General features: G+C 38.8%; 2 protein-coding genes across 2 annotated transcripts; both read right to left on the reverse strand.

Moving 5' to 3' along the window:
• Positions 1 to 2,364: 2,364 nt before the first annotated feature.
• Positions 2,365 to 2,952, reverse strand: LOC138903106 (uncharacterized). The gene has a single exon (XM_070191021.1). The coding sequence runs from the start codon at positions 2,950 to 2,952 to the stop codon at positions 2,365 to 2,367; it is 588 nt and encodes a 195-aa protein (XP_070047122.1).
• A 10,132-nt stretch (positions 2,953 to 13,084) lies between these two features.
• On the reverse strand, positions 13,085 to 15,311 carry LOC104105797 (B-box zinc finger protein 21-like). The gene is made up of 3 exons (XM_009614188.4): positions 14,976 to 15,311; positions 14,046 to 14,498; positions 13,085 to 13,745 (listed from the first exon to the last, which is right to left on the reverse strand). Exons 1-3 carry the CDS (start codon positions 15,159 to 15,161, stop codon positions 13,440 to 13,442), a joined length of 945 nt encoding a protein of 314 aa, XP_009612483.1. The 5' UTR covers positions 15,162 to 15,311; the 3' UTR covers positions 13,085 to 13,439.
• Positions 15,312 to 19,583: the final 4,272 nt, after the last annotated feature.

Consider the following 19,583-nt stretch of genomic DNA (forward strand, 5'->3'; position numbering starts at 1 on the left):
ATACATCATATCATCATGTCGGGCTAATTTTCATGACATTGTGAGTCCGAGAGACTGGAGAGGTTAATGACTGAGTGAGGTCAAGGGCCTGATTATGAGTGATATTTATGGGATCGGGCTGCACGCTGCAGCATATTTTATTAATTTATGCCTGGATCTAGCTTATTATAGTGCTTGGGCTGGATCTGCCCCTCCGGAGTCTACACACCCACAGTGAACGCAACTGTTATTTATATTTGGGTTGGATCTGTCCTAGACTAGATTTGCCCTATACAGTACTGAGTGATTGACTGTCAGTTGCTATTTATATTGAGGGTTGGATCTGCCCTACGCAGTACTGAGTGATTGAGTACTCTGAGAGTGTGAGCACGCGAGGCTTTCATTGTGTTATATCACATGCGGCATGTACATTGGCATGTAGATATAGAGATGTCATATTCCTCATATCATTCAGATTTGGTCTATTTTTACTTGTATTGGGTTTAACTGTTGAACTTGAAAACATGCCTGCATTTTCGTACTGTTAATTCCATATTGAACTGTACTTGCTGAGCTCGTCACTACTTTCAGTCCAATAGTTATTCGTGTTACTTATTTAGTTGGTTGTACCCACGCTACACCCTGCACTTCGTGTGCAGATCCAGGTAGTACCAGACACGGTGGGTGTTCATTATCAGAGCATCTTGATCATTCGGAGATTTCAAGGTAGCTGCCTGGCATTCACAGATCTTTACTCTCGCTCCCTATCTTTCAGCTTTATGTATGTAGTTTCAGTTTTTCATAGACAATATTTTTAGACTCGTGTTGTATAGACGCTCATGTACTCTGTGACACCCAGATGTTTTGGGAGGATTCTTGTATTGGGTTTCGAGGTTCATATCCGGTATTTTTGAAATTCTTAATTATCTAAACTTACTTTCGCATATTTGAGTTTTTTTAAAAAGTTGGTATGTGTGAAATGTCGGCTTGCCTAGTACTATGATAGGCGCCATCACGATAGGTCGAGTTTTGGGTCATGAAAGCGAGTTTCTGCTCCCGTTAAAATTTTACTAACATAATAAATGGGAGATTGAGTACCTTTGTCCTCTCGGACTAAAACCGCACTTACCGTAACTTCCAAGACCGCGAGGTAAACTAGCAACATTTCACCTTCTTTTGGTTTTGAAAGCAATGGAGGGCTTAACAAGTACTTCTTTAAATTCCTCAAACCCTGATGGCACTCTAGGGTCCATTTGAAATTATTTTTCTTTTTCAGCAGTGCGAAGAAACGATGACACTTTTCTGATGACCGGGAAATGAACTTTCCCAAAGCTTCCAATCTCCCTGTAAGCCTTTGGACTTCCATCACGTTTGATAGTTGGTCCGGGATGTCTTCTATGGCCTTGATCTTATCGGAGTTTACCTCAACTCCCCTTTGCGATACCAAAAATCCTACAAACTTACCAGAGCTGACCCCGAACGCGCATTTCTCGGGATTAAGTTTCATATTATGCTTCCTTAAGATGTCGATGTTTCTTGCAGATGTTTAAGATGATCACCTGCATTTAAAGACTTAATGAGCATATCGTCTATATAAACTTCCATAGTTTTTCCTATTTGATTTTCAAACATCCTGTTTACGAGCCGTTGATAAGTGGCTCCAGCGTTTTTCAACCCGAAAGGCATCATATTGTAGCAATATGTACCAAAATTTGTTATAAAAGAAGTCTTCTTGATCCTCCAGGTTCATCTTAATTTGGTTGCACTCGAAATAAGCATCGAGGAAACTCATTAACTCGTACCCGGCCATGGCATCAATCATTTGATCGATGTTTGGTAGTGGGAACGAGTCTTTCGGGCACGCCTTATTAAGATCTTTTTAATCTACACACAAGAGAAACTTATTGTTCTTTTAGGAACTACTACTACATTGGCTAGCCAATCTGGATATCTTACCTCTCGGATCGAACCAATATTAAGTAAGCGGGTTACCTCTTCTTTGACGAATTTATTCCTAGATTTGGCAGTCGGGCATTTATTTTGTCTTACCGGAGGTACGTTGTGATCCAAGCTTCACTTGTGTACAGTTACCTCTGTCGGGATGCCTGTAATATCCTCATGCGACCATGTAAAACAATTAACATTAGATTTAAGGAATTTAATAAAGTTAGACCTGAGTTCTGGGTGCAGTCCTGTCCCCAAGTGGAATTTCCTTTCTAGGAATTCTTCGAACAATGCCACTTGCATCATCTCTTCCGATGTGCACTTCGTTGCATCCATCTCTTCTAGAACTTGGAAATATCTCGACACCTGATAATATTCCGACGCCTCTGGCCCCGGGCTAACTTCATCTAGTTCGAGAGTAGGTGTCGGTCCTTGTAATTTCTATGGCACGTGTTCCTTTCCTTTGCTACTGGAGAACGAAATTGCATTCATCTCCCTTGCCACCGATTGATCACCCCTAATCTGCTTAATTCCTTCGGCCATTGGAAACTTCAGCAATTGATGATATGTTGATGGTACAACTTTCATATCGTGCAACCATGGCCTTCCCAGAATGATGTTGTATCCCATATAACCATCTACCACTTTGAAAAGAGTTGTTTTCATTAGTCCTTCGACATTCGTGAGTAATAAAATTTCTCCTCGGGTTGTCATGCTTACGAGGTTGAATCCGTCAAGGAGCTTTGTGGCCAGAATAATGCTTCCAGTGAGTTTAACTTGCTCCAAGACTCTCCATTGTATGATATTAGCCGAACTTCCTGAATCCACTAGAACACATTTAATCTTAAAATCTAGCACATTTAAAGAAATTACCAGTGCATCGTTGTGTGGTAGCAGCAATCCGTCTGCGTCCTCCTCCGTAAAAGTGATATCGTCTTCCCAAAGCCTTTTGCTATGAGTTATTAATACTTTCATCTTCTTTGCTGCTAAAAAGGTGACCCCGTTAATCTCGTTCCCTCCGAAGATCATGTTAATAGTTTGGCGTGGGGGATCTTCTCCTGCTTTTGAGGGTTCCGTGTTGTCCCGGTTATGACCATAATTGTTCTTAGCTCGGTCACTTGAGAATTCTCTAAAGTGAAATTAGCCCGACATGATAATATGATGTATCAATGAATGGCAACAGAGACTGAGATATAATATGCAAATGATAGATGTGACTGAGTACATAATTGTAAAATAAACAAGTAATTCAACAACAACACGACATCTGTGGGTCCCAAACATATCGGTACATGGCCTAAGCATGATTTTAACATGAGTCTCAACTCAATTTCTCTAACACGTGGAGAATATGTGGGTATTGACATGATTAAAGTCTCAAAATATGATCAACCATTCAACCACGAGTCCACCCATACCAAAATTACTCAAATCCGATACCAAAATCTCAATCAAAACCTCAAAATTCAGCGTAAGACCTTTCCTCCATTTCTTTCCCGAATGTTCCACCCCAAATCACTAATTTAATGATGCAATCAAAGACATAAACATGGAATTTAACTAAAACTAAGTAAGAATCACTTATCCCAATCACCCAGTTGAAAATATCTCCAAGAATAACCTCCAACCGAGCTCCCAAAATCACATTGTGAAAATGAACTCAAACCCTTATTTTGAATTTTAACACCGCTGTCTTGTGATTACTCTTCGCGATCGCGGAAACTCCCTAGCGATCGCGAAGAACAAAACAAAACAGTGCCCATAAATGGTCCTCGTGAACGCAGCGTCCTCCACACGAATGAGGAACTCTGCCTCTTCAGACCTACGCATTCGCGTCCACCCTCACGCGACCGCGAAGCACAAACGCGAGCTAACCAGTTGCCTCCACTCCTCTTCGCAAATGCGACTATGCCCACACGTTCGCGATTCACTGCTTGGCCATCCTACGCGATCGCGTACCCTACTTTGCGAACTCATAGAGAAAAAATTGCCACTGCCCCAAACTAGCCTATGTGATCGTGGACCTGTCCACGTGATCGCGTATAAGGAAACCACATACAGACACCAGAAAATCTTCAGCTATAACACCAAGTCCAAAATTGATCCGTTAACCATCCGAAACTCACCCGAGGCCCCTGGTACCTCAATCAAATATACCAACAAGTCCCAAAACATCATACGAACTTAGTCGAGCCTTCAAGTCACATCAAACAACGCTAAAATCATGATTCGCATCCTAACTCAAGCCTATTGAAACTAAGGAATTCCAACTTTTACAAATGATGCCGAAACCTATCAAATCACGTCCGATTGACCTCAAATTTTGCACACAAGTCACAAATGACACCACGAACCTACTTCAATTTTCGGAACCACAATCCGAGTCCGTTAACCATAAGGTCCACTCTCGGTCAAACTTCCAAATTTCCAACTTTCGTCATTTTAAGCCTAATTCAACTACGAACCTCCAAATCACAATCCGGACACACTCCTAAGTCCAAAATTATCCGACGGAGCTAACGAAACCATCAAAACTATATTTCGGAGTCATTTACACACAAATCAACATTCAGTCAACCATTTCAACTTAAGCTTTAAACCTTGATACTAAGTGTCTCAATTCATTCCGCAACCTCTCCGTACCCGAACCAACTACCCTTACAAGTCACATAACAACAATTAAGCAGAGAATGAGCAGTAAATGGGGGAACGGGGCTACAACTCTCAAAATGACCGGCCGGTTCGTTACACTCGCTACCCACATTTGGTGAAACTGGCCTTAGCTCTCGTAGTCGCCGCTCGAAAGTCAAGGCCTTACTTCCAATACCACCCGATAGCCGTGGTGATGACTTTCCCTTTGCGTAACATCCTCCATAAACCCGAGCGCTCGGATAGATTAGCCAAATGGGCCGTCGAAATGAGTGAATTGGACATAGAATATAAACCAAGGACTGCAATTAAGTTGCAAGTCTTGGCTGACTTCGTGGCCGATTTCAGTCCGGGATTATTGCCTCTAGCAAGAAAAGAGGCCTTAATGGTGTCAGAATCGACATCAAGGTTTTGGACATTATTTACGGACGGAGCTTCTAACGTAAAAGTGTCCGGGCTCGGTAATCACGCCTTTGGGGAAACCCTAAGGCAAGCCATCAGAATGGTCCCTTTAACTAACAATGAAGCGGAGTATGATGCTTTGATTGCAGGGCTCAAATTGGCCTAGGGACTTGACTCCGAGGTCATCGAAATCAAATACGACTCACAGCTGGTAGTAAATTAGGTCTACGTCATCTTCGAGACTAAAGAGGAGCACATGCAACAATACGTGGTAAAGGTTCAAGATCTGTTGGCACGATTCTGGGAGTGGTCAATTACTCATATTCCAAGAGAAGATAACGCAAAAGCAAACCTAGGATCATCGACAAAAATAAAGGGATCGGAGTCCGAGACGGTAATACAACTGATGAACTCAGTCTTGGATACAGATGGTTACAATGAGGTAAATTCGACTAATTTGGTCTGGGACTGGAGAAATGAAATCATCTATTATCTCGAACACGAGAAGCTACCCAAAGATCCCAAAGCGTTCCTGGCATTGCGCGCCAAAGCAGCACGATATAGCTTCAAGAGAGGCCAATTGTATAGAAAATATTTTCAAGGACTGCTGGCCCGATGCATTGGGGCATCCAAAGCTAACTATGTCATGAGACAGGTTCACGAAGGGATATGCGGCAACTACTCGGGCGCAGATTCCTTAGTGCTGAAGTTGGTAAGGGCATGATATTATTGGCCCCGCATAGAACAAGACGCCAAAGACTTCGTATGAAAATGTGATAAGTGCCAACGATACGCGCCATTGGTGCATTAACCGGCATAACCCTTACATTCGGTTCTGTCCCCGTGGTCGTTCATGAAATGGGGGATGGACATCGTCGGACCACTGCCACCGGCTCCCGAAAAGGTAAAATTTCTTTTAATTTTGACTGACTATTTTTCTAAGTGGGTGGAAGCAGGTCTTTATCAGAAGATCAGAGAACGTGAAGTGGTTGATTTCTTGTAGAAAAATATAATGCGATAATGGGCCACGGTTTATCGGTGCAAAAGTTACAAAGTTTCTCGATGATTTAAAAATAAAGAGGATCACATCTTCACCCTATCATCCTAGTGCAAACGGTCAAGCAGAGTCAACGAATAAAATTATTATTCAAAACCTCAAGAAAAGGTTGGAAGCAGCTTAGGGTCATTGGCCCGAGGAATTACCCGGAGTACTATGGGCATACCGAACAATGGCCAAGTCGAGCATAGGGAAAACTCCCATTTCCCTCGTGTACGGTGCAGAAGCTTTAATCCCGGTAGAAGTAGGGGAACCCACCTTGAGATATTTCCAGGCAGATGAAGAATTGAACAACGAAGCAATGCTAGTCAACTTGGAGTTGCTCGATGAACATAAGGACTTGGCGCATGTAAGAATGGCAGCTCAAAAGCAGAGAATAGAGCAGTATTATAATCGAAGAGCCAACCTTCGTTATTTTAAAGTAGGAGACTTGGTCCTAAGGAAAGTAACTCAAAATACCCGGGAGCTCAACGCGGCGAAGTTAGGTCCAACGTGGGAAGGCCCCTACCGGGTTTCAGCTATCACCGGGAAAGGTTCATACTAGTTGGAAAACCAAAATAGAGAAACGTTGTCCAGTAATTGGAACGTGGCGCACCTCAAAAGATATTATTGCTGATGAACATTATCCAATCAGAAAGTATGTGCTGCACTCTTTTTCCTTCATTCAGTTTTTGTCCCAATTGAGTATTTTTGGCAAGGTTTTTAATGAGGAAGCAACAGAAAGCATACTACGAAGACAATAATAATAAGACCTTTAATAGTAAGGAACACAAGTAAAGATCCACTCGGGGACAATTAGATAATCTTTTGCTCTATAGCAAATTCCCACCAGGAAGTTAAGTTTTCAATTGAGCAATGGTTACCCGACCGTTCACGAGCACAAATCACTAAAGGGTTGTAGATAGTCCTTCGCTCGATAGAATAAATTCCTAAGGGAAAGTAAAATGTGTTACCAAGTTAAGGATTATCTAGCAATTCATTAGTGGATTCTTCGAAGATACAAGACATCCAGTGTTCCAGTTTGCACTCTTCACATTCGAACACTAAGGGGGATGATATGAGGATACGACAACAATGACTACCACGTTGACAGAGAAACAAAAAACCGGAAACATAATTGCATCATCGGGACCGGGGACTGCATGGCCAGCCCCGTAGAAACAAGTTGTACAAGTTAGACACAAGTAATGTCAATTTCTTTTCAGCATAGCAAATGCTTATGTACTTTTTAAAAATAGAAGGAATAAAATAAAATGAAATCCTTTTGTTTTTATCTTGTTTCATGTCTGAACGATGAATTAACTTTGTCATTTGAAAGTTAAACAAGTACTTCAAATGCTATTGCCTTAATGAACAAGAGACGTCCTCACAGTAAACATCAGAGGGCCCTTTCTTATAAAAACCCTCACATTAAAGGGTTGATTTTTAAAAAGAATTTATGCCCGGAAACAAAATGCCTTCGGGGAAAGATACATCCAAAGTCGTATACAAAATGACGCAATATGTAAACTTGTGCAAATACTTATCAAAGCCCTCACGAAAAAGGGCTGATTCCCAGAGCCAAAAATGCTTTCGGGGAGAATACACCCAAGGCTTCACATAATAAGACGCAAAACAGAAAAGCTTACACAAAATTCTTAAGAAAAAGGAAGAAAATGCAAAGATTAAAGACTTGCATGAATATTCAAACGAAAGGAAGACTCAAACAATACTTGAGCAAAAGATGTTTTTATTTACAAAAACATGCCAAAACGGCACATGTACACGAATTGGAAAAAGAAAAGAAAAGCTAAATTGCAGTATCTCCGGAACCACGAAGAAGAGAAGTGTCTGTGCCCCGGGGAAAAGTAGATGGATCCACCAATGGCTCAACATTTTCACCAGTTTGGCCTTCAGCATCATCATCATCCGATTCTTTTTTAGTTTTCGAGAACTCGGAACCGGAACCAGAAGGACCAGGAGCATCAAACCTTGCTAGGAGTCCACTTTTAGCAACTAACTCAAGCTCATGATCCTTAGCAATTTTGGCATCAAAATCAATGACACCGGCTTAGGCCTCTTCCAAGGTTTTTCTCCTCATGTTGTACATAGCATAAGTATTCTCAACAACGAGGGAAGCCGCTCGGCACTTAAGTTCTTCTTTGAGTTGGGTTACCTCGACAGAAAGGCTTTCCCGGGCGGACCTAATAGATCTGAGGCTAACATCAAGGTCACACACAGTTGAACTAAAGAGCCTATTATGCTCGATAGTTTTCCTGTACTTCTTATCGAGCTGGGCATGTTTCGCCCCCGTAGCAACAAGTTCTTCAATTTTGGAGTTCAAGGTTGCCTCTAAGTTAGTCACTCTTTCAGATGAGGCAGCCTCGCGTTAGGTTGCAGCAAGAACGACATTATAGACTTCAACCCATTTGGCCCCGGCTTCGTCAAATCTAACACTCAGCGGGCCAAAATCTTGGCTAAGGGTTACCAGTTCTTGCTCGCTTTGTTGCAAATGAGCCTCCAATACAAAAACCTTAGCAGCTTTGGCTTCCAGTTCCGAAAGGCGAGCGACAGTTTGCTCCTGCTCTGCCAAAAGTTGATCCTATGCGGAGGTAATCTGTTCCTTTTCACGAATCAACCTATGAAGGCCCTCGGAAGCAAGAAAGTTGGCCTACAAAGCAAGAAGGGTAAAATTCAGGATATGTTCATATCAAAAATAGAAGAAGTAATAAAGGAAGAAAGGAATATAGCGTTGCGGCATTGTGCATGGCGTTGTTCAGCAAACACACTCTCTCGAGAGTGCCTGAATCTTTTCCCAATCTTTCTCTGAAGCCAAAGGCTTCAGATAATTAGCAAGCTCCACCGATCGGGATAGCAAGTTGCATCCGGTAGTGACCGAAAGAGTAACATTCCTCCTCCTTTGTAGATCTTCAGAAGGGATAACATAATTTTGCCCCAAATTCCCATGAACTAGGGACTGGGGAAGAGGAACACCTTCTTCGTGGTCAGGCGCGACCGGTGGAGATGATGTAGCAGTTGCTGGTGGAAGAGTGGATGAAGATAGAAAGGATGTAGCAGTTGCTGGTGGAAGAGTGGATGAAGATGGAAATGATGTAGCCGTTGCTGGTGTTGGTGAAGATGGAGATGAAGCTAATGGAGTTGAAGAGTGAGAAGAAACTACATCAAATGCAGTGCTGGTTGTTGGATGCGCTCCAACCAAAGATGACAGGGACCCGGTACTCAGCCCTGCAGTACCGGGCACATCAATTGGGGCCCAAAAATGGGAGCTGACATTATCTACCAAATAAAACTCTCTCCAAAGTGCCAAGGCATCGTCTTCGGTTGGTGTAACTATCTCAACAGGTCGAGCATCCTGTTGAGATGATGAGGATCATTGTCTTTTATGTAGAGAAGCTCCCTCATCACTAGCTTCTTCATCATCGTTGATCATCACGGTGTCCATGACCGGCCCGGAAGGAGGGCCAGTCACCATCGCTATCGGAGATGACTTGGGGGCATCGGTCTTTGTCTTCTTATTCTTTTCCCCGGCCGCAGAGGGGCGTCTTCTCTTTGGTTATTTGTTCTCCGGTCGGGGACTCTGTAAAGAAACATTTGTGCTCGAAGCAGGCCCGGAGACATATGTTCGAGTAAGCGCCTCCTGAAGCAGCCTCGCTGCATCAGCATGATAAGCCAAGATGTCCTCCTCGGGAACAACAATAGAACCCGCGGGTAGACCTAATCTCATAGACAAGTTAGAAGGGACCAATCAAGTTCTACACATGAAAAATTGAAACAAGATGAGTTTGAATTACCATGATTTTTATCCCTTCACCTGTATTTAGGGGCCAGTTCTTTCCACAAATAAGTTTCGAGCGTCGTAACTTCCAAGATCTTCTGGACCCACCGGTCCAAACCTTCAACCACCGGTGGGATCCATCGAGTTGCTTAAATAGACGAAGTCTGGAGGATCAATACGGTTATAGAAGAATATTTAGTAAAAGGAAATATTAAACAAAGAGCTTACAAGTGCGGTTCCAAGCGGTCGAAAAGGATAAAGCCGTTGCCGGAATGATGTCGTTGGTATCAAATGCAACGAACCATTCCATCCACCCACAGTCATTATCATCATCCATGCTACATAACAGAGCATGGTGGCCACGCTTGCAGAGGTTTATCATTCCCCCGTGGAAGATCTTGGGAGAATAAAGATTCATCATATGAGCTAAGGTTAGGTCTTCTCGAGTCTCCTAGCACAAATGCCGAAGGCAAGCAACCGTCCTCTACACAGAAGGACTTACTTGTGCCAAACACACTTGGTAGCAGAGGCAAAATTCCGCAATCACGGAGTCAAGCTCTCCGCTCAAAAAGAACGTACATAAAGTAAAGGGATTCGTATAAAAATATGTAAAACTCTCATTGGGTAGGGTCACTCGCTCCGATAGATCATGAGCAATAATATTCAAGTCATGCCAGCGACAGTCTTCCTTCACAGCAGGAATACTAGAAGGGCAGATAGAAGAAGGATACCTACTGACTGCCCATGCACGAGAGTTAGCAGTAGGGAATTTCTCATCGAAGTCTTTTGTGGTAATAAGACTTCTAGGGATGATGGAGCCCACTGTTGGATGAGCAGAGTCCTCGGCCTTATTCTTGCTCGTTGAAAAACCGGTACGCTTTGAGGAAGAAGCAATTGTATTGAAGAAGGAGAAGGTTTTTTGTTTGAAAAGAATTAGAGAAAAGATGAAGAGCAAGATGCAAGTCAGATAAGGGAAGCTTGAAAAATTATGGAGAATAAGGGAGAAGGTTGATGCGTATAAACAAAAGTTTTGGCGGCTAAATTCATAGCCATGATTATCTCGATAATCGGCAAAAGTTGTGTTGAATCATGGGACGAGGCATGTTCGGGGCATTAAATACGGAGAGACATGCGTCTAATCAATCGTCAGAAGCATTCAAAGGGGATTATAGTAATTCCCGTCAAAGGTGTGTTTCTAACAACTTTCCGGTAACACAAAGTTATGTCACCGGCTGTATAGGGTAAAATATGTTATGACACGTGGCCGTCCAAAAAAGGGGCACGTGGAACCCAAGACGGGAGGATGGCCAAAGACCGAAGGCAACTGTTTCGTTTGTCACCGGAAAGAATAACGCTCATAAAGATGTGATAAATATTCTTCGCCTGGTAGCATGTAATAGAGAATATTCCATGGCCTTAAGAGAAATTACCCGTTACAGAAAATTTGGCATTTATGTTTACCGTTACATCTTCATCAATGTCCCTCATATTTAACATTAAAGAAGGGCACGATCCTAGGACCTCCTTCCTTAGACATAACTATAAATAGTTATCTCAGTTATCATTGTAAAGGGGACACGAATTTTTTGGCAAACTTACACTACATTTTATACAAAGCTTAATACAATCTTATCTTCTTGCTTTTTGAATTTTATTGTTGTCCCCGAAAACTCCGTTCCCGGAACTGTTGCTTCTGCTGTTTTGTTTACATCCTAAGGCTAAGTATTGCATAATTCTTCGATTATTTTATTATTTCAGGATCAAATTAATTAACTTGTCTAGATACCACATATAAATTCAACTGTACCGTTTTACGGGTAAACAAACACGACTCTCAAATCTCATATGGCTACATTGTGGATGATGCTGAATGAGAAAAGGGACTCGCCAAATATGAGAGATTTATGTTTTCTTCTTAAGAATAGGAAAACCCAATTATGGTAAACATGTTGCCCTTTCCTTCAAAAGATAGAAAAACCAATATGGTAAAAAACCAGGATAACTCCTAACAATTCTCCTCTTTTGCTTGAATTTTCTAACAAAACAAACTTGATCAACCTTCTTCACATAATCTTCAACAAGTCGCATCTCCAAATCTTTACCGCAAAGTTTGTCTCAACGCGTGTAGCACTCCGATCAAATTTTTCAGACAAAAATCACGATTACCATCAAATAGATTGCGGCTAGAAAACTAAACCCGCCAAGATGAACCTGTCTTGATTTCGCTATGATACCACTTGTTAGGACTGAAAAAAATCAGGTGTCTTGCGAAAGCTAGTAAAGCAAATCTTGAACGACGAAAAATTAGACAACAAAAGAAAAATATACCAAAAGAGACACAAACATTTAACATGGTTCGACCAATTGACCTACGTCTACGGGCAGAGATGAGCAATCCACTATAATAAAAGAGAGTATATAATATCGAGAGAACAATCTAACGAAGAGATAAACACATGTGACACACTAACACTTGTCCTGTAAAGTTCTCCCCTTAAACACGACTCTCAAATCCTATATGACTACGTTGTGGATGCTATTGAATGAGAAAAAAAGATCCTCAATTTATAGAAGTCCAAATCTTTTCCTCCATGAAAAGGGACTAGCCAAATACGGGAGATTTATATTTCCTTCTAAGAATATGAAAACTCAATTATGGTAAATATGTTGTTAATTCATTCAATATATAAGAAAATTAAATATGATAAGAAAATCAGGACATCTTCTAACAGTAATTACCATAATTGATTTTTCCTTCAATTTCTTGAAGGAAAAAGTTTGGACTTCTATAAATTGAGGATTTTTATTCTCATTCAGTAACTTCCACAATGTAGCCATATGGGTTTGAGAGTTGGGGAGAACTTTACGGGACAAGTGTTAGTGTGTCACTTGTGTTTGACTCTTCGTGAGATTGTTCTCTCGATATTTTGTATTCTGTTTTTATATAGTGGATTGGTCATCTCCGCCATGGACGTAGGTCAGTTGACCGAACCACGTTAAATATTTTTTTGGTATATTTCTCTTTTGTTGTCTAATTTATCGTCGTTCAAGTATTGTTTTACTAGCTTTCGCATGACACTGATTTTTTCGCTTCTAACATTTTTATACTGTCCAGAATCATCTTTTCCCATACCAAAAAGGTCAAAACGAGTGGTGACTTTCTTTATTTGTCACGTCTTAGATCCAAATTAAACTTATCAAACCGAAACAAGGAAAACTTTCATGGAAGTATATAGAAAGGACATGACCTAAGATTGTCTGTCACAGATCCAACTACCTAGTTTTAAGGTTCCATTCATGGGATTCACAAAAAAAGATATTTACAGCACAAGAAAGATGCTTGCACTAGCTAGTACGAGGTAAAACAACAGACATTTCAAGAACTATAGCAAAGCCAATTGAACTGGAGCAAAAAGGAGGGGGGTCATCTTTTTTTTTTTTCCTTCTTTTTTTACTCTGATAAGAGGGGATGGAGGCGGAGGTTCAAACTAAATCAAGAAATTAAAAAGCTGACACACAAGTTAGAGAAAAGATCGTTGCAGTATTCTTGATTTGTGCTTGTCATCCTTCGCAGGGTCATCCTTAGGACATTCAATAAAATTGAAACGATACAGAGAAGATCAGTAGAGCCTTCTACCAAAGGGTTCTTGATCTCTTGAAAGTAGTGGACGGTGGGCTAATCTGTGGAACAGCAAAAGAATTGTCATCTCTCCACTTTCTACTGGACTTGATGCTATTGACTTCTCTTGAGTCCTTGATCCCAATTTGCCCACCAAAGTTCAAATTTGAAGGAGATAAAAATTGGGTCTGAGCCTGCTGCTTTGACTGCAGAGGAGGGGGGGCTTGAGGGACCCAAACACCAACATTTTGTGGGGGAAAAGAACTCATATGGCTCTCAAGATCAGTATCCCAAAATGACAACATATCCTCATCACCAATCTACCAATGACCCCAAAAAAAAGGAAAAAGATCAGAATAATTGCATTGCATTTTACACTTACTTGACGATAAGGAAAAAAAATAGTTCAACATATACACACTGATAGTGTAAAGAATTTTTTTCACTATCAGGTCACTCGAAAGATATGTACAAGTGAGATTGTTAACCTTAAAATAAGACAGATTACATGCGACAATAAGTAAAGATAATTTGATAGTGTAAAATTTCTTTGTACCGCCGATGTAATTAAATTAGGTGTCAATAATTAAAGAAAAGACTAAAGGAGGATATATACAAACCTTAGAAGAACCATTAGGAGTAGAACAATCAAGAAAATCTTCAACATGCCAACCAGGCAACATCTGTAAGTACTCTGATATACTACTTGTTAAGTTATTTCCCCCAACATTCACCAATTGAGAATTACATCCACTAACTTTATCTTTAACAGCCTTCACTGCTTCAACAGCTGCTGCCTTGGTATTGCTAGTGATTGTAGAGGAAACAGAAGCAGCTACAGGCTTATTTGTAGGGTTCTGAGACTTGAGACTTGAAGCAGAGAAATTGGCAGAGGAAGCTGCTGATGTTGATAGTGTAGAAGAGTAGAGAGCAGAATTTGCTGAGAGCTTAATACCAGTAAGAAGGTATCTGTTATGCTTCTGAGTATGTTCATTTGCTTTGTGTATTGAAAGATCACACTCTCTACATAGAATAGCCCTGTCTTGTTGACAAAATAAGATAGCCCTCCTTTCCTGTGAATACACGACCAAAACCCCATTATCAAGAATGTTCATTCAACACGTTAAAGAGATTACTAACTATTAACTAATTAACCCCCCTCCCCCCCCCCCCCAAAAAAAAGAAAACTCTCCAAATATGAGGATTGTTTTATTTAGAAGAATATTCCTTTTCTCATGTAACAAGTTTGTCAGATCCAAAATTAGAGGAATACTAGTGAGTTTTAGGCCCGTCGCACAAACCCTTAACCCTAGTAACTTTACCAACTAATAGAACTCAGTCAATAAACTTTAGGTGATTTTTTCCTATACGTCTGAATCTTGATTAAAGATATATACTAATAGGTGATTTCTTCCTATCCGTCTGAATCTTGATTAATGGTATATATCGATGAAGTAGTTAAGGTGCGTGGAAGCTTACTTGGATACCATACATAGTTATAGAAAAGAATAAACAAGAAATTTGAGATGAAGCTCTAAAATTTAGCATACCTGACAAATATCACACAAAGGGAATTGTTTAGGAGAAGGTTGGAGAAGAGAGAAGCGCTGATGTTTGCTAGCAAGTTTGTTGACATGGTGGACACGGTGGTCACAAGCTTCACAAAGAGCAGCTTCATCTGCTGTACAAAATACAGAGGCTTCATTCTTGTTACAGACATCACACTGTATCTTCATTTTATTACAATTATAGCCACTTTCTTGTGGATCAAGATTGTATAACTATGAAGTTGAGGTTGAAGAGGAAAAGGAAGTTGCCAGAACAAGGGAGAAAGCGAGAAACGTCGAGAAATGAAGGAGCGTTTAAGAAAGGAAAGTTGAGAGGAGAGAGAGAAGATGGAGGATTATTTTATTATACTACTGGTACTATAATTAGAAGCAATAATGAATCTAAACAGTTAGTTAAAATTACGAATTCAACAGGAAAGCCAAAATCTATGTTTCTGTTTAAAAATTCACTTATTTTCTAGAAATAATTTATTCAGTACTCTAAAAGCTATCTTTTCTATAATAAACCCATAAATTCAAAATATTAAATCCGCCTGTGCGAGAAAATACCTTTTTGCTATAGGTAGAATTAGAAAATAAATTAGGTGTGTCGAAATTTCAAAGGTGGATTTTGTTTTTTTGAAGTCAAAATAGAAGGAAGCTTGCTCTTTTTTCTTCGTAAAAATGCAATGCATTTCTATTTTTATCTGGGAACGAACTTCCAGATAACATGGGGAATATTCTAATTGATATTTTTAGAAAGCTATAATAAATTACTTATGGAGAAGCCAAACACCTAACTGGGCACTTGTATTGTTTTAGAATTAAAGTGATATAGAAGACTCTTATATCTCAACCCAACTTATTTGAAATTAAAGCTTAATCAATTTATTATATAAGTTATATTGGGTATACTTTCTAACCGCGCAAATTGAGAACTATGACCTTGTTTCAGTTTCACTTTCACATTATCATCTGCGTAGTGTAAAATCTTTAGCAGGCTTATCTATTTCAGGGTGTTAGCAGACTAATTAATTTGAGGGGTTTTTTTTTTAATTTTAGCCCGCACCAGAAACTATTTATGTTCAGTAACCGAAAATTATATAAAATTTGTATAATTTTTGTATATAACATACATAATATATATATACAAAATATATATATTTTTCGACTATTATTTTGAGAGTAGCTATACAGTATCGTTTTTTCAACTATATACAACGAAAATAAATAGTTAGATAGAGCCGGGCCAAGCATTATATACTCAGGGGTGGCTCAACGGATCTCGTGACCTAAAACGAAACCATATTAAGAGGCCCTTCAATTTATTTTATAAATTATTTACACTAACAACAAAATTTGTTTTTTAATCACTTAAGACAAGAAAGCAAATTTCAAAAAAATAAAAATAAAAAATAAAAAGAAGAGCACAAAAAATAAAGTGGTGGACTATCGGATGTCGAAGTCAAGAACTCAAAATGAAAATTTTGATTTGGCTTTCATTACAAACAAAAAAAAAAAAAAAAACTTACATAACGTAATAGCTTAAGTTTTGAACATTGACGGGTGTCAAAAACATATACTCCTTCTGATAAATTTAAACAATAATTGTAGTTTATTCTAATTAGTAGCACTTAATGGTTAATATATAAAACAAATTGTAAATAACCTAATATTATATATCGAATTACACTATAAAAAAACCGGTACATGAATGCTTTTGTGTTTATAAAATTTCAGCGTACATTGTAAAAGAAATTCATTATGTTGTCAATATATATAACTTAATTTCTATACAAAAAGAAAAAAAAAATTAAAATTGAAGAGTGAAGCAAATATACTAGTTAATGAGGGGGAAGGAAATGATCATAATTTATAAATTTATTAGTATAAAATAACCTTAATTGGGGTATAAAAAAAATATTATAAAATTTTTCTTTATACTAATTATTTATATAAATTATATACTATATAGTAGTAATAATAATAATAGTAATAATTTAAAATAAAAGTGGGCCCTTCAAATTTTGGGGCCGAAGACAACCGCTTCATTGGCCAAAGCCTTGGAGCCGCCCTATATATACTGAACCAAAGAGGAAGGTGCATCAAAATCAGAACTGTACCATAGCATAAAACATACACTCTAGTAAATTGACATTTCCCCCTCATAGTAGCATAAGAAAAATAGCCTGAGTAATTAATTGGGGCTATCTTGCTTATATTCGAATCCAGATATGATGATCTTTTAACAATATAAAGTAACTTCCCAACTTCATAAAAGATTGTAAACAATTTAGATGGAACATGTTTACAAGTAAACTCATTTATTTAACTCTGTTGTATCAGATTTATCAAATAGAAGTCTTATAATTATCCTAGTCAACCTTATTGGACAGATAAACAGCTGCAAATGAACTTTAAAACAAAATATCTCGTAAAAGTAGGACATAGAAACGAGGAAATATAAGGAAAGTACTTCCACTATTATTTTTATATTCTTATTTAATACATCTGTGTAACATGGGTGGAAAGCATGGGATGCTTTTAAAAGTAAGCAACTATGTAGCAAATACTTGTATTTAATTGTCCAAGTAGCAAATAGTACAGTGCCAGCGAGGATTCTAGAGCTGTGTGTGTCAGCGCATGGGCGACCAATAACTCTTCTTTTTCTTTCTATTTATTTTGTCCATATTTGGCGAACCAAAATTTAGACATTATGAATTTCTGAATTAAAGAAAGTAAATTCTAAAATGTGTATATAATTTTTTTTGACTGCACTCCCATTCTCAGTAGTAACTTGTAGGCATATTAGGGTAACAAATTCGTATTAAGTATTTATTAGGTTTTTAAAAGGGGCTAACTTGCGAGCCAGACTCCTCTCCCCATTTTACCGTCCAAACAAGTCAGTTGTAACGCTTATAACGGATGGCGGGCTAATGAGGACTAATAAGTTTTTAAACTGACAAACTTCTGAAAACGAGGTGTTTAGACTCACATCATAGTTGGAGAGAAGTGAAAAATTTTATAAGGCATAACACAAGTTTACATGGTACGTGCGTTTTTTTGTTTTATATTGGCGTAGCCCAAGAAACGAGTTTGTGAGGTCTGTTGGGCGAAAGCGAACAATACGTGTCATGCGCTTGGGCTGTGATAGAGATGTTACCAAAGTCAGATACTTCCTTTGCACTGTGGTGCAGCAAACCTCAGCAACGATGCTAAATCCCTAAGGAGGGTATATGTGACGCCCATGTCAGAGCGCGTCATAGGCGTGGGCATCATGAGTCGACGAGGGTGGGTTATTGAAGGACCGGTAGGCTTTTAGACTAACAAACTTATGAAAGAAGGGGTGCACATGGGCACATTATGTAAATCTTGCATTGGCACACTATAACGCATAACAAATTCACATGCTAAACACTTTTAAAATCAATAGTGGTGTAGCCCAAGGGACAAATTCGTGAGGTCTATTGGGCCAAAGCAAATAATGCGTGTCATGAACTTGGGTTTGACTGATATGATATCAGAGATGCGGAAGCTCCCTCGGTACAATGGTGCTCCTCCATCGAAATTGGAACGGAAAGTGAACGACTTTATAAGGCATAATACAAGTTCAATTCACATGGTATTCGTATTTTTGGAATCAACGATGACGTAATAGACAATATGTATCACGAGCTTGAATTGTAATATTATCGTTTGTTCGAAGTTCAAGGGTTGGGTCGAGCAGGATCAAAGTCGAGATAATAGCTTCGAGTTCAGGTATCGTATTGTGATTGGGTCTAACGTGATTCATAACGTGATTCATTGTACTCTATTTTTGTTTTTTCGATATTCATAACGTGATCCCTCCTGAAGCGTTGCGTTCTATCGTCTCCACGAACCGGTGGTTGAATATAGTGGGTGAAAGCATATCAATAATCTATTGTTTCTCATTTGAGTTATATATAAAATTGATTAAAAGAAAGAATTTATACTACGTTTGATTTTATTTTTATAAAAAACTTAATAAGTACAATGATCTTTCACATCTATTAACTTTATAAACCTAAATCTACCACAGTTAACGAATCTCACGTAAAACATGTACGGCAACTATGCAATTTATTCCTATACAGAAGCATCAGCATCTGGATCCTAGCTCATTGCTTCCTCGTTCTGTTACTTCTTCCAACAACACAATGGTACGACTTGTTTTAAAATAAAAAACTAAGAGTTGATTATGTCATGCATGACATTATCAACGACAAATATTTTAAGTACATTGTTTTATTAACATCTTTCAATTATTTATTCCTCCATTATACTAATTAAGCAGAGTAGTTATTTTCTATTCTGGCCTGTTATACCACATTTAGATGTGGTTTGGTAGAATACATTAGAAAAAATAATGTATGCATTAGATTTGTATATTAGTAATACTGTGTTTGCTATATTTTTTAACCTATATATAACTAATACAAGCATTAGTTACATACCTTATTTGGTATTATTCTATTTATAGCTAATATATAGCAAATCATGATATTAGCAATATCAAGACTATTAATGCATGCATAAACTTAATTAAAAAAAAATTGCCCCTTCAAATTTTATGCTTGATTAAAATTCTTT

This window comes from Nicotiana tomentosiformis, chromosome 12 (assembly GCF_000390325.3).
Source record: "Nicotiana tomentosiformis chromosome 12, ASM39032v3, whole genome shotgun sequence".
In the NCBI taxonomy this organism is placed as follows: Eukaryota; Viridiplantae; Streptophyta; class Magnoliopsida; order Solanales; family Solanaceae; genus Nicotiana; species Nicotiana tomentosiformis.